This window comes from Maylandia zebra, linkage group LG15, assembly GCF_041146795.1.
Source record: "Maylandia zebra isolate NMK-2024a linkage group LG15, Mzebra_GT3a, whole genome shotgun sequence".
Taxonomy (NCBI): Eukaryota; Metazoa; Chordata; class Actinopteri; order Cichliformes; family Cichlidae; genus Maylandia; species Maylandia zebra.
In genome coordinates this window covers 28,828,604-28,856,587 of record NC_135181.1, presented here as the reverse complement: position 1 = coordinate 28,856,587, position 27,984 = coordinate 28,828,604, and the positions used below count along the sequence as shown (strand labels likewise).

At 44.6% G+C, this 27,984-nt stretch overlaps 1 protein-coding gene across 1 annotated transcript in view; it reads left to right on the top strand.

The window, feature by feature from the left end:
- The window catches only part of tnfrsf21 (tumor necrosis factor receptor superfamily, member 21), a 194,306-nt gene that overhangs the window by 49,041 nt on the left and 117,281 nt on the right, over positions 1-27,984 (top strand). Inside the window, exon 4 of the mRNA XM_024805712.2 lies at positions 12,993-13,559. Coding sequence (XP_024661480.1) covers positions 12,993-13,559 — 567 coding nt within the window. The remainder of the gene's footprint in view (positions 1-12,992; positions 13,560-27,984) is intronic.

Here is a 27,984-nt window from a genome sequence, read left to right as displayed (position 1 = left end):
AAAAGTTGACCTAATAAAAGTTGCATTTTTCAAACATTTTCCATGTGAATTTCCCTGCGAAATTTCAAAGGTGGCATTTATTGTCTCCTCCATTATTGCCTTGCCTAAAGGCCTCTTTTATGCTTGCTTACATTATCAACAGCAAACAATATTAGCTACCAATAGCTAAAAAAGTGCTAATCATAATAATACTGCCATTGACGTCTATAGCCGTCAATTGCAGTGAATGAGTCAATGGGTTTAACTCATTCACTGCCAATGGCTGGCAGTGAATGAGTTAATAAACAGCTGGAAAGTCAATAAAGCGCGTTTGTGCCACCTCATAGACATTCGGTTGTAATTAAAGTTATAAGCTACCACCTAGTTTTTTTTCACCAACACTTTACCATTACGTAGCTTTAGTTAGTGTACGACGCTCACGCCATGTTATAATGATGCAGTGTGTTAGTGCCAGCCAAAATATCACACTGATTTTGAGGATTTGTCTTGCATAAACAGAAGCCAGTTGCTTCTGTGAGCAGCAGGGTGGTACTGGCTGACACACTGATAATCAATAGTGGTAAATAATGCACTGATATTGATTGATCATTGGTTTGTTCCAGTGTCCACAAAGCACTGCTCCACTTTTATGTCAAACACATTGCTAATTGTTCTACCATTTCAACAGACTGAAAGCAGTTTTTAAGTTGTTCTGTCTGACTAGTTCCCTCTCTTTTTTTGATTTAGCACTGTTCCTCCACCCAGGCTGATTACAATGTCCCTCACTTCTTAATTAATGAACAGACTGTGGAATGAGCAATTTAGAGCTCATCTGCTCTACGATAACAAGATGGAGCACAGCTTTATTTGCAAAGCAGAAGGAGGAGAAGGATATTAGGGGAAAGTTTGTAGTTACATTTTGACGGATGATTTACCTCTTGAAGGATGCAAACATACTGTAGTCACCCAAGTCAGTTGTGTTCACACTAAGTACGACTGAAACAATATTCAGCACCTCATCATCACTTCTGTGCAGTCCCTTTGGAAAGCTGTGCCTTTTCAGGCTTCTGTCTTGGATATTATTATTTCATTTTCTTCACTTGAAACCCACTCCTGCACCTAATGTAAGAACAAAATTAAAAAATTTTCTGTTTGTGCACCAAGCTATGCTAATTGCAGATGCTCAGATTAAGCTCTCTGGTCATTTTTTGTGTGTGTTGTGTACAGCTTCTCCTTGTTCTCCCCAAATGTGGGCATATGTATTAGAGACGGACCGATCCGATATTACGTATCGGTATCGGTCCGATACTGACGTAAATTACTGGATCGGATATCGGAGAGAAATAAAAAATGTAATCCAATCCATTAAATATCAAAAAAGTACCTCACAAAACTTGCCACACGGCGTAACTCGGCTCATAACCGTAGCACGGAGCAGTGTGCTCAAGTGATAGAGCGGCTACGTGTATTTGTAGCCTCAAACCAGCATTTCATCTCTGATGAAGTCATCCCAGAGAGAAGAAAAGCAAGTGTGTAAGTTCATCTCTGAATGTTTGTAAAGCATTCCCACGTTAAGATTAACAACCGATATATGGAGCGACTGCCTCTTCTTGCTGCTACTTCAATCGTGAAACTGCTTAATGATCAGCTGATCGGCTTTTCTGTCGCGAGTCCGTCTCTCTTGCTTGTTTGTGGCCCACTTTGCACCAGAAAGAGGAAACCAGCGGCTGAACAACAGCAGCACGTTTAAGCTTGATTAACTGTTGTTAGAATTTATTTAATATTACTTTCTAGACCAGGATCCTTTTCTACGCAGCTGACGGCTGGTAACTGTGCAGGGGCGGATCTAGCAAAGTTTAGCCAGGGGGGCCGATAGGGCATGAACAGGGAAAAGGGGGCACAAAGACATACTTTTCTTTCTTATTCTCATTTAAAATGTCTAGCTTTTAATAAATAATTATCTGAATCTTACACCCAAAGTTTTAATCTTATGTAAAATATATAGAAGTCCATTACTGTATATAGTAACTGTTAAGTCTAATATACCCTAGTAAGCTATACTACTTTTTCCTTTGGGAAGGTACCATCTGTGCAGTCTGCAATTCTGTTGAAGAAAGATGTTGAATCTATTTAATTATTCTTGAAAAAGAATTGATTTCTGTGGATTTTTTTCCCACACTGCATCAAATTAAAGTTGATTACGTCAATTAAGCATCTTGAGGTGGAGGGTGGGGGTGGTTCCCTATTTTTTTTGCTGGGAGTTTGCAACCCTATTAGTTAGGTTGCTCAATGTTTCTGCTAAGTAGGCAAGGCAAGGCAAGTTTATTTGTATAGCACAATTCAACAACAAGGTGATTCAAAGTGCTTTACAGAGACATTAGAAACAAGAACAAATAAAAAGCATGATTTAAAATTGATTAAAACAAGCAAATAAACTAACTAACTAATTAACAAACAAACAAACAAACAAACAAACCAGTATATAAAATCAAAACAGATAAAATCAGAACAGTAGATAAAATCAGTAGTTAAATGTAAGTTTTGAAATTTAAGCTTAAAGTGTGGATTTGGTGCTTTATTCAAATGCAGCTGAGAACAGGTGAGTCTTCAACCTGGATTTAAATAAACTGAGTGTTTCAGCTGATCTGAGGCTTTCTGGGAGTTTGTTCCAGATATAAGGAGCATAAAAGCTGAATGCAGCTTCTCCGTGTCTGGTTCTGACTTTGGGAACTGATAAAAGACCGGATCCAGATGACCTGAGGGATCTGGATGGTTCATACTGGGTCAGGAGGTCATTGATGTATTTTGGTCCTAAACCATTCAGAGCTTTATAGGCCAGCATCAGAACTTTAAAGTCTATCCTCTGACGGACAGGCAGCCAGTGTAAGGACCTCAGAGCTGGACTGATGTGGTCCACTTTTTTGGTCTTAGTGAGGACTCGAGCAGTAGAGTTCTGAATGAGCTGTAGTTGTCTGACTGATTTTTTAGGTAGACCTGTAAAGATGCTGTTACAGTAATCAAGCCTACTAAAGATGAATGCATGGTTTTTCCAGGTCCTGTTGAGACATCAGATCTTTTATCCTTGATATATTCTTGAGGTGATAGTAAGCTGACTTTGTTATTGTCTTAATGTGTTTTTCTAAGTTTAGGTCTGCATCCATCACTACACCCAAATTTCTCGCCTGGTTTGTGGTTTTTAGATGTATAGATTGAAGTTCTCTGGTGACCTGTAATCGTTTTTCTTTGGCGCCAAAGACTATTACCTCAGTTTTGTTTTTGTTTAGCTGGAGAAAATTGTGGCACAACCAGTCATTGATTTCCTCAATGCATTTACCAAGAGCCTGTACAGGGCCTCGGTCTCCTGGTGACATTGTGATATATATTTGTGTGTCATCTGCATAGCTGTGATAGTGTCACGGCTCGGCTGTGTGGCAGGCAGGAGTAGGACCCAAAATGCAGGACTCACAGGCACGAGGGAATAAACTCAAAAGGCAGCTTTATTGCCGAAGAGGTAGAACATAGGAAATACAAAACTAAACTGGGAAAAAGTAAACTAACACTCGCAGGTAGACACAGGAAGATCCACACAACATGAGGGACGACGTCACACTGAACAGAGGGAGACGCAGACAGAAATACACAGAGGGTTAACGAGGGAAGTGGGAACACACGGGGAACACAGGTGACACTGATAATCATAACGAGACAGGGCGGGGTGAACTGAACACTGACGGGAGAGGTGAAACAGGAAGTACAGGAGGAGAGAGAGCACGAGTAGAACCCCAACGTAACAGGCAGGGGAGACATGGAATAAACACGAAAGGGGACGAGGGCTCATAAATACATAGAGGGTACACAGGGGGAAGAGAGAGCACGGGGAGAACTTAGACATAATGGGCAGGGGAAGCATGGAATAAAATACAAACATACAAGGAAACTAAGAACGCTGGGCCAACATGGCCCAGGACCATGACAGTACCCCCCCCTCAAGGGCTGGCTCCAGACAGCCCAAACACAGAAAAACAAAACCAAACAGAAAACAACCCAGGGCGGGCGGCGGGGGCCCAGGACGGAGGGCCCGGAACAGAAAACAAAAGAGGAGCACAGCAAACACCGGAGCCCAAGAAAACAACCCAAACACAGAGCAGTTCAGGGGGCCGACCATGCGGAAGGCAACGGCGGAGACGTGGAACCAGTTCAGGGGGCCGACCATGCGGAAGGCAACGGCGGAGACGTGGAACCAGTTCAGGGGGCCGACCATGCGGAAGGCAACGGCGGAGACGCGGAACCAGTTCAGGGGGCCGACCGTGCGCAAGGCAACGGCGGCGATGCGGAAACAGTTCAGGAGGCCGACCGTGCGCAAGGCAACGGCGGCGATGCGGAAACAGTACAGGAGGCCGGCCGTGCGCAAGGCAACGGCGGCGATGCGGAAACAGTACAGGAGGCCGGCCGCGCGCAAGGCAGCGGCGGCGGCGAAGGAGACGACGGAGCAGTTCAGGAGGCCGACCGCGCGGAAGGCAGCGGCGGCGGCGAAGGAGACGACGGAGCAGTTCAGGAGGCCGACCGCGCGGAAGGCAGCGGCGGCGGCGAAGGAGACGACGGAGCAGTTCAGGGGGCCGACCGCGCGGAAGGCAGCGGCGGCCCTCCAGTCTCAGGCGTGCTGGCCATGGCCTGGTGGGCACAGGACCAGACGAGGCGGAAGCTGGACCAGACGAGGCGGAAGCTGGACCAGACGAGGCGGAAGCTGGACCAGACGAGGCGGAAGCTGGACCAGACGAGGCGGAAGCTGGACCAGACGAGGCGGAAGCTGGACCAGACGAAGCAGCTGATGCGGAGGCTGGACCAGACGAAGCAGCTGATGCGGAGGCTGGACCAGACGAAGCAGCTGATGAGGAGGCTGGACCAGACGAAGCAGCTGATGAGGAGGCTGGACCAGACGAAGCAGCTGATGAGGAGGCTGGACCAGACGAAGCAGCTGATGAGGAGGCTGGACCAGACGAAGCAGCTGATGAGGAGGCTGCAGCAGACGAAGGCTCTGAAGAGGCCGCAGCAGACGAAGGCTCTGAAGAGGCCGCAGCAGACGAAGGCTCTGAAGAGGCCGCAGCAGACGAAGGCTCTGAAGAGGCCGCAGCAGACGAAGGCTCTGAAGAGGCCGCAGCAGACGAAGGCTCTGAAGAGGCCGCAGCAGACGAAGGCTCTGAAGAGGCCGCAGCAGACGAAGGCTCTGAGGAGGCCGCAGCAGACGAGGACGAAGACTCGGAGGCCGGACCAGACGAGGACGAAGACTCGGAGGCCGGACCAGGCGAGGACGAAGACTCGGAGGCCGGACCAGGCGAGGACGAAGACTCGGAGGCCGGACCAGGCGAGGACGAAGACTCGGAGGCCGGACCAGGCGAGGACGAAGACTCGGAGGCCGGGCCAGGCGAGGACGAAGACTCTGAGGCCGGGCCAGGCGAGGTTGCAGAGGCTGAGGCCGGGCCAGGCGAGGTTGCAGAGGCTGAGGCCGGGCCAGGCGAGGTTGCAGAGGCTGAGGCCGGGCCAGGTGAGGTTGCAGAGGCTGAGGCCGGGCCAGGCGTAGCAGAAGCGGTCGCAGATGGCGGCTGGACAGGCTCCTCGGGCCCTCCAGCTGATGCGGCGTGAGGCTGGACAGGCCCCTCGGACCCTCCAGCGGAGACAGGAGGCTGAACGGGCCCCTCGGACCCTCCAGCGGAGACAGGAGGCTGAACGGGCCCCTCGGACCCTCCAGCGGAGACAGGAGGCTGAACGGGCCCCTCGGACCCTCCAGCGGAGACAGGGAGGTGCTGGCCGGGCTCACTGGAACCCCCAGCGGACGAGGTAGATGGCGGCGTGGGGGCCGCGGAGTCCTGGATGAGCTCATCCGAGCTTCCAGCAAGAGCTGATGTAGAGCCAGAGAGAATTGGGGCCCCGGGCTCAACGTTAAGCTGGCTAGAAAACCGCACTGCTACGGGGAACAGGGCCAAGGGTTCAGGTGGGACCTGAGCTGCTGGACACACGGGGACCTGAGCTGCTGGACACACGGGGACCTGAGCTGCTGGACACACGGGGACCTGAGCTGCTGGACACACGGGGACCTGAGCTGCTGTCTGTAGTAACGGTGGTGGTGAGAGTGGAGTAGGTAGTGGAGTTAATGACTTCACAGGGGAACGAACTAGAGGTAGTGACGGTTGTGGTGCTGGTGGTTGAGTGGGTGACTGTGCTAAAGGAGGCTGCACTGGGGACACTGGAGACTGCACTGGGGACACTGGAGACTGCACTGGGGACACTGGAGACCGCACTGGGGACACTGGAGACCGCACTGGGGACACTGGAGACCGCACTGGGGACACTGGAGACTGCAGTGATGGTTGTAGTGGAGGTGTAACGGGTGAAGGAGTGGCTGAAGTGGCTGTGGGTCGGGCGGCTAGTGGCTCAGCTACAGGGTATGGTAACGGCAGGGCTATGGGTTGAATGACTGACTGAGTAGCAGCCTGAGTGGCTGGGTGTAGCGACGGTTGTGGTGAAAGAGAAACAGGTGGTAGTGTGGATGACGGAACTAAGGGCGACTGAGTGGCAGACCGAACTGATGACTGAAGCGATGGTAGAGGTGAAAATGGAGCGTGTGGTGGAGTTAATGGCTGAGCTAGCGGGGACACAGGAGACTGAACTGAGGGGGACACTGGAGACTGAACTGAGGGGGACACTGGAGACTGAACTGAGGGGGACACTAGAGACTGAACTGAGGGGGACACTAGAGACTGAACTGAGGGGGACACTAGAGACTGAACTGAGGGGGACACTGGAGACTGAACTGAGGGGGACACTGGAGACTGAGCTGAGGGTGGCTGCGAGGGAGCTAACTGAGCTGAGGGTGGCTGCGAGGGAGCTAACTGAGCTGAGGGTGGCTGCGAGGGAGCTAACTGAGCTGAGGGTGGCTGCGAGGGAGCTAACTGAGCTGAGGGTGGCTGCGAGGGAGCTAACTGAGCTGTGAAGGGCTGCGAGGGAGCTAACTGAGCTGTGAAGGGCTGCGAGGGAGCTGACTGAGCTGTGAAGGGCTGCGAGGGAACTGACCGAGCTGGAAGCAGCAGCGAGGGAGCCGACGGAGCTTCTGGTAGCACAGCAGGTGAATTAGAAGGCCGAATGTCCGGCTGTGGGGTGGCGCGTCGGCGGCGTGAATGCCGTTTCCTTTTTGATGATGGCTCTGACGGGCCGAGCGGCTCCACATCCGGGCCTTCAGGCAGGTGGGTAGTAGCAGCTGGGGGATGAAGGTGGAGCTCGTTGCGGATTAAATCCTGTTCGAGTGGGTGGAGCGCACTGAGTAGCCAGGGAAGACCAGAGATTAAACGCTGTAGTTTGGTTTCCACAGCACGGCGAAATTCCTTCCCCTCACGTTCGAGCCACAGATGCAGGAGTCTTTCCACGGAGTAGATAATGTCCAGACGCAGTTCTTCTGGTGGGTTGAGTGCTGCTGGGTCCATATCTGGTGACGTCGTACTGTCACGGCTCGGCTGTGTGGCAGGCAGGAGTAGGACCCAAAATGCAGGACCCACAGGCACGAGGGAATAAACTCAAAAGGCAGCTTTATTGCCGAAGAGGTAGAACATAGGAAATACAAAACTAAACTGGGAAAAAGTAAACTAACACTCGCAGGTAGACACAGGAAGATCCACACAACATGAGGGACGACGTCACACTGAACAGAGGGAGACGCAGACAGAAATACACAGAGGGTTAACGAGGGAAGTGGGAACACACGGGGAACACAGGTGACACTGATAATCATAACGAGACAGGGCGGGGTGAACTGAACACTGACGGGAGAGGTGAAACAGGAAGTACAGGAGGAGAGAGAGCACGAGTAGAACCCCAACGTAACAGGCAGGGGAGACATGGAATAAACACGAAAGGGGACGAGGGCTCATAAATACATAGAGGGTACACAGGGGGAAGAGAGAGCACGGGGAGAACTTAGACATAATGGGCAGGGGAAGCATGGAATAAAATACAAACATACAAGGAAACTAAGAACGCTGGGCCAACATGGCCCAGGACCATGACAGATAGTTTATTTTGTTGTTGTTTATAATCTGTGCCAGTGGGAGCATGTAGATGTTAAACAGAAGGGGTCCCAAGATGGAACCTTGGGGAACTCCACATGTGATACTTGTCTGCTCAGATGTGAAGTTACCTATTGATAAAAAGTATTTCCTGTTTTCTACGTATGTTTTGAACCAGTTTAGTACAGTTCCTGAAAGACCTGTCCAGTTCTCCAGTCGTTTGAGTAATATGTTGTGGTCAACTGTATCAAATGCTGCACTGAGATCCAGTAAAACTAGGACTGACATTTTTCCACTGTCTGTATTCAGACATATGTCATTAAACACTTTGGTCAGAGCGGTTTCAGTGCTGTGGTTCTGTCTAAAACCTGACTGGAAGGCATCGTAGCAATTATTCTGTTTTAAGAAGTAACTGAGCTGTTGAGAAACTGCTTTTTCAATGATCTTACTTAAAAACGGGAGATTTGAGATTGGCCTGTAGTTGTTCATTTGTGTCTTGTCAAGATTGTCCTTTTTCAGTATAGGTTTGATTACAGCACTTTTTAGTGATTCTGGAAACACACCTGATAATAAAGAAAAGTTGACGATCTGTAACAGGTCTGACTCTAAAGTCTTTGAGACCTTTTTGAAAAAACTTGTTGGCAGGACATCTAAACAGCAGGAGGAGGAGTTCAGTTGACCTAAGATGTCCTCCAGGTCTTTGCTGTTAATAGGTTGAAACTGTTTCATGGTGTTTAAACAGTTTTTTGGTGGACACAGTACATATCCTGGATCTGCTGTTGATGTACCAATTGCTTGTCTAATTTTTTGGATTTTTTCTGTGAAGAATTTGGCAAAGTCATTGCAGGCCATGGTCGAATGAAGTTCAGGTGCCACTGACACAGGAGGGTTTGTTAGCCTGTCAACTGTAGAAAATAAGACCCGAGCATTATGGCTGTTTTTAGTGATGATGTCAGAGAAGTAGGACCTCCTTGCATTCCTCAGTTGTAAATTATAATTGTGAAGTTTCTCTTTATAAATGTCATAATGAACCTGGAGGTTTGTTTTTCTCCATCTGCGCTCAGCTTTCCTACACTCTCTTTTTTCTTTTTTCACCAGTGTGGAGTTTCTCCATGGAGACTTTTTCCTTCCAGAGATAACCTTCACCTTAATGGGAGCAATAGTGTCCATTACATTTAACATGTTAGCATTGAAGCTATTGACGAGCTCATTGACTGACCCTCTGGGCAGGTCAGGTGTTAATGGGAAGACCTGGTTAAAAATTGCACTACTGTGTTCAGTTATACACCGTTTTGTGATCACTGTTGTTGATATATTTGTGTGGGCTGAGATTTTACTTTCAAAGAAAACACAGTAATGATCAGACAGGCCCACATCAGACACAGTAACCTTTGAAATGCTCAGGCCTTTGGAGATCAGTAGGTCAAGAGTGTGTCCTCTATTATGTGTGGCCTCTGTTACATGCTGAGTCAGCCCAAAGTTGCCCAGAGTGTTACTCAGGTCTTTAGTCCCTTTGTCCTGAGGGTTGTCCACATGAATGTTAAAATCCCCAGCAATAATTACACAGTCGAAATCAACACAGATCACAGACAGCAGTTCACTGAGGTCATTAAAAAAGTCTGTGCAGTATTTGGGAGGCCTGTAAACATTAAGAAACACAACTTTGGATGGGGCCTTCAGCTGTAAAGCCACATATTCAAAAGACTGAAAACTTCCAGGAGATAGCTGCTTACATTGAAATGATTCATTAAATAAGACAGCAACCCCTCCTCCTCTCCTGCTCGCCCTGACCTCACTGATAAAACTGTAGTTAGGAGGGGTCGTCTCGATGAGAACAGCTCCACTGTTACTTTGGTCCAACCAAGTTTCAGTTAAAAACATAAAATCAAGGCTGTGCTCAGTGATTAAATCATTAATTAAAAATGTTTTCCCAGCTAGAGATCTAATGTTTAATAAAGCCAACTTAAGTGTTTTAGAGGTATTACTTGTCCCCTCGTGTTTGGGAGCAGTCTGTGGCACACAAGGTATGTTTACTATGTTTAAAGATCTTTTAGAGTGCAGCTCTCTGTGTTTTGACCAGGCCACATGTCTCCTGTCACCTAAAAGTACAGAAATTTTAAAACCTTCTAGTAAACAGGGTCCCAGCTTCTCCTGGGAAAAGTCATCACTGCCATAATCCTCACAGCCCGGACCCTTCACACATCACGCATCAGACTGCGGAGACAGGGCATGAAGAGGAACTAAGGGGGGCGAGGCTGGGCAATGTGACTTCGATTGCTCTGTTGAGGGTGGGGCTCGATGGCGAACCTTTGGCCGCTCTGGTGGGGGGTTTATGGGGGACAAAAAGGGATTGGGACGGGGGGTAGATCTGAGCCCAGCATTGACCCGCTCCATCATCTCCTCAGTGAATTTCAGGTGTGGGGAGGAGGGAGAAAGGGAGGGGGAGGAGGGTGATGGCCTGTCAGGGGTTTGGGGGACTGGGGAAGGTCGTGGTCCCTTGTCCTGGTCGTTGGTGTTGTTGAGAGAGTTGGAGGCAAATAGGGACCCCTCTTCTTGCCTTAGATGTCTCTCCTTTCTGAGGCTCTTCCTCAGATGCCATGGATGTCTCTCCTTTCTGAGGCTCTTCCCGGGTGGGGGCAAATGGAGCTCCTCCTCAAGGTTTCTGCTGGGCTTTGTCTGTTCTTGGAGTAATGTTTGTTCCTCTTTATGAGATAACTCCTCGTTTATCTCAGCCTTGGCACCAAGCACGGATGGATGACGTATGGAATAAAACAAGTTGGAGGTGAACAGTTTCACCCCTGACTTGTTAAAATTAAATCCATTTGCTTTGAACAGATGCCTGCGTTCCCAAAAAATATTAAAGTTGTCGATAAAGTGCACTGAGTGGTCAGCACATGCTGATATAAGCCATTTATTCAGTGTAAACAACCTGCTGAATCTCTCGTCTCCTCCTCTGACCGGCGGTACAGGTCCACTGATGAATACAGCTGCATTCAGAGAGTTTACAGTACTTAATAATCCAGTAAAGTCCCGTTTCAGAACCTCCGACTGTTGTTTGGACACCGTTTGACCCTGTATGCAGAACAATGTTTGTCACAGTTGGATATTCATCTGCAATTTGAAGAATTCTCTCCTTCAGAATTCTTCTCTGCTTTCCGTTAGGAAAGCAGAGGACTTTAGTGTTCTTACCGCACATCCTTTGTACATCCTTTACGGCAGAGTCACCCACAATCAGAGTTTCAGGCCTAGCCTTTAGCTTTCCCTGTGGCCTTTCACTTTTCAACAGATTTTCAGACCTTATTTCGCTGCTTTTAGATGGATGGTTGTCCGATATAGATCCAGGGTCCTTTGATAGTGGAGCAAATCTGTTCTGCAGTTTCACATTCAGTTGTTTTGGAGGTTTGTTGTTAACCTTCCTATTCACGGTTGTCCAGTCCTGTTTCCTCCCGTATATAGGGGTAGAAGAGCTTCTCTGTCTCGTAGGAAGTGAAGGCCAGTCGGTTTCAGAGATTTCAGCTCGCTGTGCCCTGCCTGTGATACGTCCTCCCCCTTCCAGGAGACATGATTTATGTCTTGGTTTTGCACCAAGACAGTCTAAGGGGGGATTATCACTTGAGGATTTATAATAATGCACAGAGTCTACTTTCTTGGTCATGTTATCTGTGCTCCTTAGCTGTGTACTAGCTTGCTCATCGCCATTGTTTTGAATCAAAGGCAAGGTTGTTTCATTTCCACACAGTCCATTTACCTCCACGTTTACTTCTAAGCGATGAATTTTTGTCTCCAGTACTGCAATCTTCTGCAGGAGGCTGTGGTAGTCATCTGTGGAGAGGGAAGGCATCTTGTTGCTAGTTAGCCTAGCGGTTAGCACCTTTCCAGGCTATTGAGGCTGCTCGGTGCCCAGACGCTGTAATCAGGCTTCAGCTGTGTCTAGGCCACAGACACACGGAGCGCTGAGGACAAGGTAACCATAAAATGTTGCTGTTTCTGTTAAGAACACTCAAGTCCTAATGATCTACAAGTGTCCAGAAGTAATCGCAGGTAAGCTCACACGGAAAAAAGGGAAAAAATCAGCATAAAAATCAATAAAAATCAATATAAGAAGCAAAGCATTCAAGAGCAAAGAGATGAAGTGTCCACACTCACAAAGGGGAGGAGCTAAAGAGTACTCTGTAAAATGCCAGAATAGGAAGGATGGAGAAGGTTTAAGTTTATTAGATTGATCAGTATTGCTGAACTATGAAATATTTTGGGTGCAGTGTATTTTTTACATACAGGTATAACAGAATAGCTTTAGTGTTGTTGTTTATTGAAACTTGAGTATGAACTTATACAAAATGCAGCAATATATTTAAAAAAACAGTTTTATTGAATAAAAAAACACACTAATATTCATATCGGTATCGGCCGATATCCAAATTTATGATTTCGGTATCGGACATAAAAAAGTGGTATCGTGCCATCTCTAATATGTATATAGATTTTGACATCTGTCAGTCATTTACACTGGTCTGCAATTTCTGCAGAGTATTAGTATTAGTATGCTCAACAATGACTATAATGGCCACTGCCTGGAAAACAAAGGAGATTTTGACCCCTGTGAACATCATCTAAACACTCTTTTCGTTTTCATGAATACTCAGATTGTAATAACAATGTCAAAAAGGTGTACACAGCCCACTCAGTGATGAAGTAAGTCAACAAAGCGTGTCTGTGCCAGATTGCTTGGATGGATTAAGGTGTTAGGATCCTCCGCCCGTGATACCGTCTGTTTTTTTTTTTTTTGTCTTAGTTAGACAGAACTCCCAAGTGACTGAGTTTAATTCCCTCTTTCTCTGTGTCACTGTTGTCTCTCATCTGCTACTTCTATACTATCTACTATCTTTGCTTTCCTTGTCTTTCTTATCTCTCTTCTTGCTTGTTCTGTGTCTCCATCAACCTCTCTGCCTCTCAACACAGGTACCCACAGCCAGTCAGCAGCCATTCAGCTGAAGGAACCCCAGGGTGGAAAAAGCCAGCGAGCAGAAGAGCCCCTCCGAAGCCATCCTGGCACTCTCACCCAACCAAATTGGACTCCAGTTCTCCCAGCTCATGAGGAACCAATGGACCATGAGTTGCAGAGGGGGCAACTGAATTCTGAACCAAACCCAGGGCCTAACAAGAGGGCAATGGAAGATCTGGGGACTGAAGAAATAGTCAAGGTTGAAACAAGCATAAGAAAGATTAATGGACAAGATAGCGCAGGTGGGGCCTCCAGCTCCTACAGGCCAACTCGCAGGGGATTCCCAAGACCAAGCGCCCATAATCACTTTGACATAAACGAGCACCTGCCCTGGATGATTGTACTGCTGCTGCTGCTGGTGCTGGTGGTGATCGTAGTGTGTAGTGTGAAGCAGAGCTCTCAGGTGTTGAAGAAGGGCCCAATGCAGGACCCGAGCAGCATCATGGAGAAGGCAATTCAAAAGAAACCCCCTGCACCACTAACTCAAGTCCGAGAGAAGTGGATCTACTATGCCAACGGACAAGGTAAACCTACTGGATCTTTTGGTGTTGGAAACTGCTTTTCAACTGAGGTAGAAACACAGTTAGATCTTCAGAAGAGTCTCTAAGACTTTAAAATTGCACACATTCAATTATTTTGATAACTTGGGGTTTGGTGCTGAAGTTGTGGAACATAAAAATCTATCTCTATCATTTTCTCTCAGTTCGAGGGGTTAGGGTTAGGAGTTAGGGTCATTCAGTTAAAATTCAGCGACATGGATGAATAAAGGGAGAATTAATCATTTGATGTCAAGGTCAAGGTCAAGGTAACTTTATTTATACCCAAAGGCAAGGTAAATTTGCTTTACAGAAAAATGACAGCATTTGGCATCCCTTTAAAAACACACATACCTAGTAAATATATAAAGCTCACTGTGGCACATATATAGTAGTTTTGATATTTCGAATCAAAAACAGTTCTTATTTAATTCAGTGACAGCAACGGGGACAAAGCTATTTTTATAACGCTTGTGAATTTGGGGCTTCAAAGTTAATCTACTCCTAACCTTTAATCAAGTGACTGAAGAAACTACTAACATGACAGGGTCTTACCATGGCCATTGTGTTTTTTGTAAACTCAGCATTGTTTCTACTAAATGCTCTACATCTGCAGCTCACAGGAGGCTGCAGACTCTTAGTTACTCAGTGCATATCTCAGGCTAACGTTATAGCGTGCGTGAGTTCTGCTTGTGAACTGCGTAGATCCCCGTACCGATTCCACCCTCCCCTCCACAGTTTCTTATTGCCACTCTCTGTAGCTACAGATTGAGATGTAGGGTTGAATGTTTTCTACAAGTAGAAAACATTCAACCCTACAGCACAGATCTTGATTTCACACTGACTTAGGACAAGAGACCCAGACTCAGGGAACATATCCTGACAGAGACACTCAAGTCTCAAGTAGAAATCTGTGTATGTGTGCATGTAACCTTGTCTGTGTGTGTGTTCTTTGATCAAGCTGAGACATCCGCTACCCTCTCTCTGCTCCCTCATTGACTGACCACAGAGAACTGGAATAATCTGGTTTCAGCTGCATCAGAGTTGTTGTTTGGTTGGCAAGGAACATTAGTAGGTCAATCTGGTCTCTTACAGAGTGACAAAGAGATATATGGAGAAAAGGAAATGAAGAGGGAACGTGAGATAGTGCTGGGAGTTGTGTGTGTGTGTTGTTTGGAGGGGCTAAGGTTTGACACAGGAAGTGTTATACTGTTGCTGGCTAACCACATTGGGCTTTCCCTGCTGTTGCCTAGCAGCCCTGATACTTAAGATGCCTGTTATAGAAAGGAAAGGTAGGCAGTTAGAGAAACACAAGTACATTTTATGAAGCTATCAATTATCATTCAACTTTACAACTCCCAGCTTTACCAACATGGTAAATGTGATGGTCTTGAGTTGAGTCAAAGCATTTTTGACTTATACAGTTACTTCTTTTTAATACTCTTGATTTTTTAAAATATAAAAATAGCTCTTTCTTTTAGAAGTTCATACATTGAACAAATGAGTAATAGCAACAGTAGACTTAACTTTACAATTGTAGCAAATCCTCTGTGCTTATTTATAGTGGGTGGACCTAAAATAACCATAACGGCAACCGCCTGGCGAAGTTGGAAACAAAATATTTAAATAATGGCCAAAGTTTCAAAGATTGATGTAATCTCACAGCAAATCAAGATTCAGTATACTTTAAAAACTGTTTTCTATAGTTCATTATGAGTGCAGGAAGCCCCACCCAGCTGCTAACCTTGCTTTTTGGGTTTAAGCGGGAGGAGTGAAAAGGCCACCTGAGTGGCTGGGAGTCCCAGTTTGATATAAATAAGGATTATTATGGGTACTATGGATCATGCAGGTCTACTTTAATGTAAAAGAAGTTAAATTATGAGCTCCTGTTTTGGAGCTTGTTTTGTCTCTGTTGAATGTGCAAATAAGCAGTTAATTGCTGAAGTTTGTCATGTTAACTTTATATGGTAATAATAGTTTTGTGTTTACAGCTTGTCCTGATTCTGCCAAGTGACAAAAGAAAATGAAGAAACAAAAAAACCCCCAGTTAATTGTGCCTCATGTTGTTTTGTTTTATTTCAAATGGGTCTAAGATCAGATTATGTTTAACAGGAAATGATCTGGACTGTGTTACCGCCATGTTTCTCATTCCTGGATCTTGTAACCAAAAACCCTACTGGTGCTTAAACCGGACAAAACAAACATTGCCTTGACATGGCAATGTGAGTACATGTTAGTGTTCTTAAAAGAATGCTGACAGATAAACAGCACCTGCTAGAATAGATTGATGTCATAATCTACAACAACAGGTGTCCCCCGAGGATACAGTTCCTAAATGCACGACTATGGGCAAATCATTTGGAAAAAAAAAACTACTTGATGAAACTCATTAAACACATTAAAGTGAATAAAGTCTGGGTTTCAAATGAATCTGTTTAAATGATTCTGTGTTTTTGTGCATTATGTTTGTGTTCTCCTGATTAGATGAGTAATCCACTGCCCATGTGTATGCATTTAGGTGAAGATATACAGTGGGGCAAAAAAGTATTTAGTCAGCCACCGATTGTGCAAGTTCCCCCACCTAAAATGATGACAGAGGTCAGTAATTTGCACCAGAGGTACACTTCAACTGTGAGAGACAGAATGTTAAAACAGACCGTTCAATGGTGACCAGAACACTAAAGTAAGGGAGTTTGGAGTGCACACAACAGGAGGGCTATTAGTCATTATATTTTAAGCTAACAGATGCTTACATATCTAGCAACATTGTAGCCTTTGGCTCAGTGACACACAGCAACTGATCAGTTGGCAACCCCCTGGCAACATCTGGCAACTAGAGAAAAAAATTTATCTTCTAACTAGTTAGTGAGTAGGACTAGGCGATATGGCCCAAAATTCATATCTTGATATTCTTTAGCTGGATGTATGTCTCGAAGAAGATATATATTGAAGAAGGGATTTTTTGCCATAAAGTAAGAACAAAAAGAGTTCTTAGTCAAAGCTGTGTCTCAGATCTCAAACAGGCACTTTTATTAACATACAACGTAGATGTACATGAAATTACTCAGAAATAAATTATCAGCATTTATTAAATAATAATGCTCCATATATAAAATAAAAAATGTTGTTTTTGTGCATAACAAAAAGCTCACAATTGTGCATTCAAAATGTAAACTAAAAAGACGCTGAGCATAATAACAAAGACTGACAGATTTTGCAGCTGCTCTGTTCCCATGTTCTACTGCATGACTGACAGCCTTGAGTTTGAAATCCACTTCGTAACCATGTCTCTTAACAGGTGCCATTTGTAGTCCTTATACCCACACGATAATAATCCGCGCAATATTACGTTGAAGCACAGCACGTATTACTCCGCGAGGCTCCTGACTATGGCAGCCATATTGCTTTGACAATTAAGTAGTGCAGCTTCGTAGCTTGCCAAAGTCGTAATAAAACCTTTTTTGACAGATTTCAGAGCGCCGTGTACCACATAAAATCAGTTTTCGGTCAGTAAGCATAACCAGAATTCATACATAAGGCTCACTGTCCATTTTTGAGAAAATGAAAGGATTTTAGTGTAAGCTTACAGCCGAAAAATACGGTACACGAGTTTTGTAAGGTGGTTTGTTTCGGTGCAGGAGGCTGTGAGACTTCGCGGTCCAGGATACAGGACGCAGTTTCACACACTCTTCATTTTGCACTTCATGGCGCTGTTGTAAATAGTGAAAATACCAGTAGTGCTCCAACCTTTAGTCGGGACGCTTTCTCAACATTCTCTACAGAATACACTGCTGCTCATCTGACACTCCAAATAATACTAATAATAATTAGTGCTGCGAGCGTTAATCTTGTTAAAATGACATTAAGGCCATAACTGCATTAACACAGTTAATGAGTTATCGCGGATCACCCCTTGCGTGGGGCTGGACTTTGTCAACGCATTAACGACCTAACCGCGCTAATATGGATCTCTAAATTACTAATTTTCAAATGTTTTCTTTTTACCGACCAGCTCCTCTTGTATAGTTGCAGTGTCCATCTTGTTATTGCCTGCAGGTGAAGCGATGGGGGAGGGGTAGTTGTGTTCAGTGAAGGAGAGAGGCGAGGCAGAGTAGCGTTGCTTAGAGACAAAAGTGGACGAAAGAGAGGCAAACTTGCGGGTCCACGAGTATAATCATAATGCAACATAGACTATATCGATATAAACAATATTGTCACATCTCATATAAAAATATATCGATATATACAGTGGGGCAAAAAAGTATTTAGTCAGCCACCGATTGTGCAAGTTTCCCCACCTAAAATGATGGCAGAGGTCAGTAATTTGCACCAGAGGTACACTTCAACTGTGAGAGACAGAATGTGAAAAAAAATCCATGAATTCACATGGTAGGATTTGTAAAGAATTTATTCGTAAATTAGGGTGGAAAATAAATATTTGGTCACCTCAAACAAGGAAAATCTCTGGCTCTCACAGACCTGTAACGTCTTCTGTAAGAAGCTTTTCTGTCCCCCACTCGTTACCTGTATGAATGGCACCTGTTTGAACTCATCATCTGTATAAAAGACACTTGTCCACACCCTCAAACAGTCAGACTCCAAACGCCGCCATGGCCAAGACCAAAGAGCTTTCGAAGGACACCAGGAAAAGTATTGTAGACCTGCACCAGACTGGGAAGAGTGAATCTACAATAGGCAAGCAGCTTGGTGTGAAAAAATCAACTGTGGGAGCAATCATCAGAAAATGGAAGACATACAAGACCACTGATAATCTCCCTCGATCTGGGGCTCCACGTAAGATCTCATCCCGTGGGGTCAAAATGATCATGAGAACGGTGAGCAAAGATCCCAGAACCACACGGGGGGACCTGGTGAATGACCTGCAGAGAGCTGGGACCAAAGTAACAAAGGTCACCATCAGTAACACACTACAACGGCAGGGAATCAAATCCCGCAGTGCCAGACGTGTTCCGCTGCTGAAGCCAGTGCATGTCCAGGCCCATCTGAAGTTTGCCAGAGAGCACATGGATGATACAGCAGAGGATTGGGAGAATGTCATGTGGTCAGGTGAAACCAATGTAGAACTTTTTGGTATAAACTCAACTCGTCGTGTTTGGAGGAAGAAGAATACTGAGTTGCATCCCAAGAACACCATACCTACTGTGAAGCATGGGGGTGGAAACATCATGCTATGGGGCTGTTTTTCTGCCAAGGGGACAGGACGACTGATCCGTGTTAAGGACAGAATGAATGGGGCCATGTATCGTGAGATTTTGAGCCAAAACCTCCTTCCATCAGTGAGAACTTTGAAGATGAAACGAGGCTGGGTCTTCCAACATGACAATGATCCAAAACACACCGCCCGGGCAACAAAGGAGTGGCTCCGTAAGAAGCATTTGAAAGTCCTGGAGTGGCCTAGCCAGTCTCCAGACCTCAACCCCATAGAAAATCTGTGGCGGGAGTTGAAAGTCCGTGTTGCTCGGCGACAGCCCCAAAACATCACTGCTCTCGAGAAGATCTGCATGGAGGAATGGGCCAAAATACCAGCTACTGTGTGTGCAAACCTGGTAAAGACCTATAGTAAACGTTTGACCTCTGTTATTGCCAACAAAGGTTATGTTACAAAGTATTGAGTTGTATTTTTGTTATTACTATAAATTACTGACCTCTGTCATCATTTTAGGTGGGGGAACTTGCACAATCGGTGGCTGACTAAACAGTTTTTTGCCCCACTGTATGTGTACACGTGCAACCCCCAAATAGCCACTTTTCTCTGCTTTTTACTCTCTGGAACCTTACAACAAAACAGCTTCTTAATACTTCCAAGGTGTGTGGCTGGCTTTGCTTCAAGGTTGTAACACCCCTTTACTGGGGCCGTTAAAGCATTTGTGCAAGAAAGGGAAACGTCAAAGCACAGATCACACACATACAGTGTTTGGCATTTGGTCAGGGCTGGCAAGGAAGTAGTGAAATGTGCTACTTCTCCACAGCAGGGGTTGAATGGGGCTCTCAAGGGCTGCAGCCTTGATTTGTGTTATTGGGATCTGAGAAATATATTTATTTTCTGAAACAAAGGCCACCAATTAAAATGAAACTAAGGTCAGTGAATATGCTGTGTTATTCCAACATCAAGTCACCTAGAAGTGTCTGAAATGACCTTTCAGATTGTGGTTTGAATTTAAGTAGTGATTAGCTAAGTGTGCAGAAGTCAAAAAGAAGGCTTATGGTCTAACTTCTAGTACACATTCTACGCGGCAGTGTTTGTGAACACCTAAGAATATGAATGCCTGTAAGGCATAGCCCAAAGATTCATTCATTCATTGTATTAACTCATTCACTGCCATTGACGTCTATAGCCGTCAATTGCAGTGAATGAGTCAATGGGTTTAACTCATTCACTGCCAATGGCTGGCAGTGAATGAGTTAATTATTCCATTAAGACACAAATGACAGACTGAGATCAAGGAACTAAGATCCAACCAAGAAGATACATTTTGATTAACAGTTCCATGGATTTTATGCTTGATTCCTCTCTATTTGAAATGATCTGGAAAAGAGAGGTACATAAAGACTTGGCATTTTGGCTCAGTCACAGAGTCCTAGAGATCAGTCAGTGATCCACTGGGAACCACTGATTACCAGCTTCCAATAGCTGCTCTTAGTTGCTGTGAAGTTTCTAAAACCCAGTTCATGCAGGCCTAGAGATCAGTTGGCAACTATCTGGTAACAACTGGTTAGGAAAAATGCTGATTCTGCAACTGGTTGGTGAGTAGTTGCTGGCAGTCTCTAGCATGGCATTCAGAGTTGCAATGAAAAGCAGGTTGCTGCAGTGAATAGTAGTTTGCATGGAAAACACAAATTTGTCTGCAAATACTTGCAAACTACTTGCCAAGTTGTAGTGAAAGAGTGAGAAATGTGAAAAAAACTAGAAATGTTATCCTCCCAAGTAAAAGCTTTGCTGTTTCACTACCACTTGGTAGAAAATTTCACTGGGCGACAGCCACCGGCCTCCAGCCAACACTCGCCAATAGGGCTGGGGGATATATCGAGTTTTTAAATGGGACGATCGTGGCTCAAGAGTTGGCAGTTCGTCTTGAAATCGGAAGGTTGCCGGTGCGAGCCCCGGCTCCGACAATCTCGTTCATTATGTCGTTGGGCAAGACACTTGACCCGTTTCCTACTGGTGGTGATCAGAGGGCCCGGTGGCGCCAGTGTCCGGCAGCCTCGTTCTGTCAGTGCGCCCCAGGGCAGCTGAGGCTACAATGTAGCAAGCATTGTGCAGGTTAAAATGAATGAGCTCATATTAGGCAACTTAAATAAACTGCTACAACCTACTCTTTCTAGAGTCTACGCCCTCTTCCTCCATCAATGCATTTCCCAATAATTGCCACGTACATACTGAACTGCTAACTGATTTGCTGAGATGAGGGTTGTCCCACCTGTCCCTAAAAAGTTATTAAACTATTAAAATTAGGAAGGATATTAACCTGTTGTTGTGCTGGGAATAAAACCTTTACAACTGCTATTTTGTGACTTTTGAGGTTATTTTTACCAGACTTGACTGGTGATCCTGTACAAGAAGTTATGTCCCATTGGATAGTGTAACAGAATATATAATTTCAGAATATGTGGGGCCATCATGGCTCAAGAGTTGGCAGTTCGTCTTGTAATCAGAAGGTTGCCGGTTTGAGCCCCGGCTCCGACAGTCTTGGTCGTTGTGTCCATGGGCTAGACACTTCACCCGTTTCCTATTGGTGGTGGTCAGAGGGCCCGGTGGTGCCAGTGTCCGGCAGCCTCGCCTCCAGCCAACACTCGCCAATAGGGCTGGGGGATATATCGAGTTTGTAAATTGGGCGATTGTGGCTCAAGAGTTGGCAGTTTGTCTTGAAATCGGAAGGTTGCCAGTGGGCCTCTGTCAGTGCGCCCCAGCGCAGCTGTGGCTACAATGTAGCTTGCCATCACCAGTGTGTGAATGTGTGGATGACTGAATGTGTAAAGCGCTTTGGAGTCCTTAGGGACGAGTAAGGCGCTATACAAATACAGGCCATTTGCCATTTAAATACAGTGGGGCAAAAAAGTATTTAGTCAGCCACCGATTGTGCAAGTTCCCCCACCTAAAATGATGACAGAGGTCAGTAATTTGCACCAGAGGTACACTTCAACTGTGAGTAACAGAATGTGAAAAAAAAATCCATGAATCCACATGGTAGGATTTGTAAAGAATTTATTCGTAAATCAGGGTGGAAAATAAGTATTTGGCCAATAACAAAAATACAACTCAATACTTTGTAACATAACCTTTGTTGGCAATAACAGAGGTCAAACGTTTACTATAGGTCTTTACCAGGTTTGCACACACAGTAGCTGGTATTTTGGCCCATTCCTCCATGCAGATCTTCTCGAGAGCAGTGATGTTTTGGGGCTGTCGCCGAGCAACACGGACTTTCAACTCCCGCCACAGATTTTCTATGGGGTTGAGGTCTGGAGACTGGCTAGGCCACTCCAGGACTTTCAAATGCTTCTTACGGAGCCACTCCTTTGTTGCCCAGGCGGTGTGTTTTGGATCATTGTCATGTTGGAAGACCCAGCCTCGTTTCATCTTCAAAGTTCTCACTGATGGAAGGAGGTTTTGGCTCAAAATCTCACGATACATGGCCCCATTCATTCTGTCCTTAACACGGATCAGTCGTCCTGTCCCCTTGGCAGAAAAAAAGCCCCATAGCATGATGTTTCCACCCCCATGCTTCACAGTAGGTATGGTGTTCTTGGGATGCAACTCAGTATTCTTCTTCCTCCAAACACGACGAGTTGAGTTTATACCAAAAAGTTCTACATTGGTTTCACCTGACCACATGACATTCTCCCAATCCTCTGCTGTATCATCCATGTGCTCTCTGGCAAACTTCAGATGGGCCTGGACATGCACTGGCTTCAGCAGCGGAACACGTCTGGCACTGCGGGATTTGATTCCCTGCCGTTGTAGTGTGTTACTGATGGTGACCTTTGTTACTTTGGTCCCAGCTCTCTGCAGGTCATTCACCAGGTCCCCCCGTGTGGTTCTGGGATCTTTGCTCACCGTTCTCATGATCATTTTGACCCCACGGGATGAGATCTTACGTGGAGCCCCAGATCGAGGGAGATTATCAGTGGTCTTGTATGTCTTCCATTTTCTGATGATTGCTCCCACAGTTGATTTTTTCACACCAAGCTGCTTGCCTATTGTAGATTCACTCTTCCCAGTCTGGTGCAGGTCTACAATACTTTTCCTGGTGTCCTTCGAAAGCTCTTTGGTCTTGGCCATGGCAGAGTTTGGAGTCTGACTGTTTGAGGCTGTGGACAGGTGTCTTTTATACAGATGATGAGTTCAAACAGGTGCCATTCATACAGGTAACGAGTGGGGGACAGAAAAGCTTCTTACAGAAGACGTTACAGGTCTGTGAGAGCCAGAGATTTTCCTTGTTTGAGGTGACCAAATATTTATTTTCCACCCTAATTTACGAATAAATTCTTTACAAATCCTACCATGTGAATTCATGGATTTTTTTTCACATTCTGTCTCTCACAGTTGAAGTGTACCTCTGGTGCAAATTACTGACCTCTGCCATCATTTTAGGTGGGGAAACTTGCACAATCGGTGGCTGACTAAATACTTTTTTGCCCCACTGTATATATCGATATATTTTTATATGAGATGTGACAATATTGTTTATATCGATATAGTCTATGTTGCATTATGATTATACTCGTGGACCCGCAAGTTTGCCTCTCTTTCGTCCACTTTTGTCTCTAAGCAACGCTACTCTGCCTCGCCTCTCTCCTTCACTGAACACAACTACCCCTCCCCCATCGCTTCACCTGCAGGCAATAACAAGATGGACACTGCAACTATACAAGAGGAGCTGGTCGGTAAAAAGAAAACATTTGAAAATTAGTAATTTAGAGATCCATATTAGCGCGGTTAGGTCGTTAATGCGTTGACAAAGTCCAGCCCCACGCAAGGGGTGATCCGCGATAACTCATTAACTGTGTTAATGCAGTTATGGCCTTAATGTCATTTTAACAAGATTAACGCTGGCAGCACTAATTATTATTAGTATTATTTGGAGTGTCAGATGAGCAGCAGTGTATTCTGTAGAGAATGTTGAGAAAGCGTCCCGACTAAAGGTTGGAGCACTACTGGTATTTTCACTATTTACAACAGCGCCATGAAGTGCAAAATGAAGAGTGTGTGAAACTGCGTCCTGTATCCTGGACCGCGAAGTCTCACAGCCTCCTGCACCGAAACAAACCACCTTACAAAACTCGTGTACCGTATTTTTCGGCTGTAAGCTTACACTAAAATCCTTTCATTTTCTCAAAAATGGACAGTGAGCCTTATGTATGAATTCTGGTTATGCTTACTGACCGAAAACTGATTTTATGTGGTACACGGCGCTCAGAAATCTGTCAAAAAAGGTTTTATTACGACTTTGGCAAGCTACGAAGCTGCACTACTTAATTGTCAAAGCAATATGGCTGCCATAGTCAGGAGCCTCGCGGAGTAATACGTGCTGTGCTTCAACGTAATATTGCGCGGATTATTATCGTGTGGGTATAAGGACTACAAATGGCACCTGTTAAGAGACATGGTTACGAAGTGGATTTCAAACTCAAGGCTGTCAGTCATGCAGTAGAACATGGGAACAGAGCAGCTGCAAAATCTGTCAGTCTTTGTTATTATGCTCAGCGTCTTTTTAGTTTACATTTTGAATGCACAATTGTGAGCTTTTTGTTATGCACAAAAACAACATTTTTTATTTTATATATGGAGCATTATTATTTAATAAATGCTGATAATTTATTTCTGAGTAATTTCATGTACATCTACGTTGTATGTTAATAAAAGTGCCTGTTTGAGATCTGAGACACAGCTTTGACTAAGAACTCTTTTTGTTCTTACTTTATGGCAAAAAATCCCTTCTTCAATATATATCTTCTTCGAGACATACATCCAGCTAAAGAATATCAAGATATGAATTTTGGGCCATATCGCCTAGTCCTACTCACTAACTAGTTAGAAGATAAATTCTTTTCTCTAGTTACCAGATGTTGCCAGGGGGTTGCCAACTGATCAATTGCTGTGTGTCACTGAGCCAAAGGCTACAATGTTGCTAGATATGTAAGCATCTGTTAGCTTTAAATATAATGACTAATAGCCCTCCTGTTGTGTGCACTCCAAACCCCCTTACTTTAGTGTTCTGGTCACCATTGAACGGTCTGTTTTAACAGTTCTCAAATTAAAAATTAAAAAATTCAGAGGCTGGGTCACTGGGTCGTTCAGTCGGTTGTTCAGTGGTCATTCAGTTGGCCATTCAGTGGGTGGTTCAGTAGATCGTAAAGTGGGTCTTTTATTTTGTCATTCAGGGGGTCAGAGGCCAAAGGGGTTGAGGGGTGGATTCCCATTCATTTTCTATGATGGTCGGGAACACCACAGATGTAACAAAGTTGATTAAAACACTCAAAATTCAACGAAAGAGGTGCTCATCACTTTTATATGTTCAAGTGCATAGTGTGGAGGATGTCATAAGGCCTCGAGCCAATGGGACATTTTTTAATTTGTAAATTGGTAAGATTTGACCTGAGCATGACAGGAAAGACAGTGAAGTTCCCACTTTATAAAAATTACAGTGTAATGTTGATGTTTCAAAGAGAAATCTTTGTGTTAGTTCTCAGTTTGGTCTGGAAAGAGCTGTTTCAATACAGCTTCACTGTTCCATCTGTGCCAGGTATAGCATCATAGCATTTCAGCAAGTGGATAGTGCTACAACGTAAAACTGCAATTCCGTTCTTACCACTTGGACAGGTTGCAGTTGCCTGGCTAACAGCTTTCATGGTTGAAACCCTGCCTTTGCAACTGCTTTTTCTCTATTGTCAACAGATTGTCAAGACATCCATCTATTTGTTGTGGTTGTAGATGTTGTTGTGCCAACCAGCAGTTGGCTAATACATGACTTTAGCGTTTCTGTTTGTGATGCAAATGCATACAGAAGATATAGTTCTTGGAAAATTCGACAGTGATCACGTAACCTAGGGGAGTCCCTAGAACTCTTTGGACCGAAAAGTGCTTTTTGACACTGCATAATGAAACTGATATGTGTTCCTTTAATCGCTTGTGTTTGAGTATGTAATAATGTGAAGTGATGTGATTATGTTTCTCATACAAGGTTTGTTGCATTATCAAAACTGCTCTTTCCAATCAGTCCAAAACAGCTGTGACATTTTGTGTATGCAGTTTTTAGTGATGGCTTACAAAGATGGAAAAACACATTGTGTTCCTGTAAGATGACATCAAATAAAGGCAGGCTGCACTTAGTGTGGTTACCAGCCATATTATTTACAACCTATATTTCCAAAGTAAGTTGCACACTGTTGAGGAAAACATGAAGGAAAACAACATTCTAACTACCCACCATCCTTCCTCATTAAACATCCACACCGTTAATAATGCCAGGTTCCACATCCAAGCCCAGTGGGGAGTCGTGTTAGAATATACTTTGTGCTGTAACAGGGTGGGCTGGGGTAGCCTGCTCTCTGTTCAGCCTGGGATTGATTGTGGAGTAGAGTTTGAGGGGTTTGTTGCCTGGTTAGAGGTACACAGTTCCTGTTGCACTCCCACACAGCCACATAAACAATTCACTCATTTATTGTTTTGTGTTCCTAAATTGGAATGAACGTGAGAGGACTATCTGATGTGATTAATTCAACAAAATGGTATTTGTAAAGACGTTGACGCGCAAAGCACCCTGCTTCCCATCATGCTACGGTACAGAGGTGAGACCACCTGTTGGATCTAGTGTTTGTTTTCCCCAATTTCCCAATTCTCAGTTGGGTTTTAAGGAGTTTCCTGGACGATGTTCTGTAGCAATATTATCAGTAATTGGGGCTTACTGCATGCCCATATTACTGAGAACTCTAATATTCTTGAATTCTAAAATTGTAAGTGTTAACTGCTTAGATTATGCGTTTATGCTAATAAGTCTCAGAAGTGGTGTCACTAGCATTGCAATCAGGTCAAGATATTCATTATGTCCAAAATCATGCACAAGTCAAGAATATACTTTTATGTTGTTTCTATGGCTCTCTTGTCGGAGGATTTATTGTGAATGCGACGTTCTGGGAACACCTAGAAGATATTACTCTAAACAAACATTCAGGTAAACTCAAGGATGAACTGATTTGATTTTCTTGGTCAAAAAGTCAGTGTCACGGTTATAAAATAGAATACAGGGTGGGCCATTTATATGGTTACACCGTAATAAAATGGGAATGGTTCGTGATATTAAAGTCCTGTTTGTGGCCATTTAGAAGTCGGCCATCTTGGATACAACTTTTGTTTTTTCAATAGGAAGAGGGCCATGTGACTAGGGCTGGGCGATATGACCCAAAATTCATATCTCGATATTTTTTAGCTGGGTGGCAATATAAGATATATATCTCGATATTTTTTAAAGCCATAAGTTAAGAACAAAAAGAAAGTTCTTAGTCACACTGTGTCCCAGATGTCACACACGCATTTTTATTTACATACAGCATAGATTTACATGAAGAAATTACTCAAAAATAAATTATCAGCATTTATTAAATAATCATGCTCCATAAATAAAAGAAAACAATGTTGTTTTTGTGCATAACAAAAAGCTTATAATTGTGCAGTCAAAATGTAAACTAACAGACGCTGAGCATAATAACAAAGACAGATTTCACAGCTGCTCTGTGTACCACCTAAAATCGGTTCGCAGTCAGTAAGCACAACCAGAATTCATACATAAGGCACGCTGTCAACTTTTGAGAAAATGAAAGGATTTTAGGCCGTGCAGCCATTGTGGGCAGCATGTCGTTAGCGTGGTTAGCTCGTTAGCGCGGTTAGCTCGCTAACACGTTGTCACTACTCGATCCGTACCGGAAACCCGATCCGTACCCCACATGTGCAAATCTTACGTCACTTCCTCTCTTTGCCAACATTGCGACATTCAATATATTTGAATGATACGGTTAGCGCCCAGTTAGCACCTAGCATTTCTCAACAGCTCTGCCTCCTTTTCGACTACCGGGACATTGAAACAATGGATAATCCGTATCCGCAACAAATTTTTGCTTTTCTCCTCAACAGAGAGCGTTCCCCGATTGAACAACAGCACCCTAAAATAAGAAGAATGGTGCCTAATGACAGAGTTAATAATTACAGACTTTTTATAATATGTCACGTGAAGATTCAGCAGCCAGATGAAGTGTTTACTGGCAATTGACAGTGATAGCGGACATTATCATCACTTTTCCAACAATCCTCTCCACACAGACAAGCATAAACACACTCGATTATCACTAAATCAAATTTAACACACGTTTGTAATGACGCTAATTCAGTTTACAATAG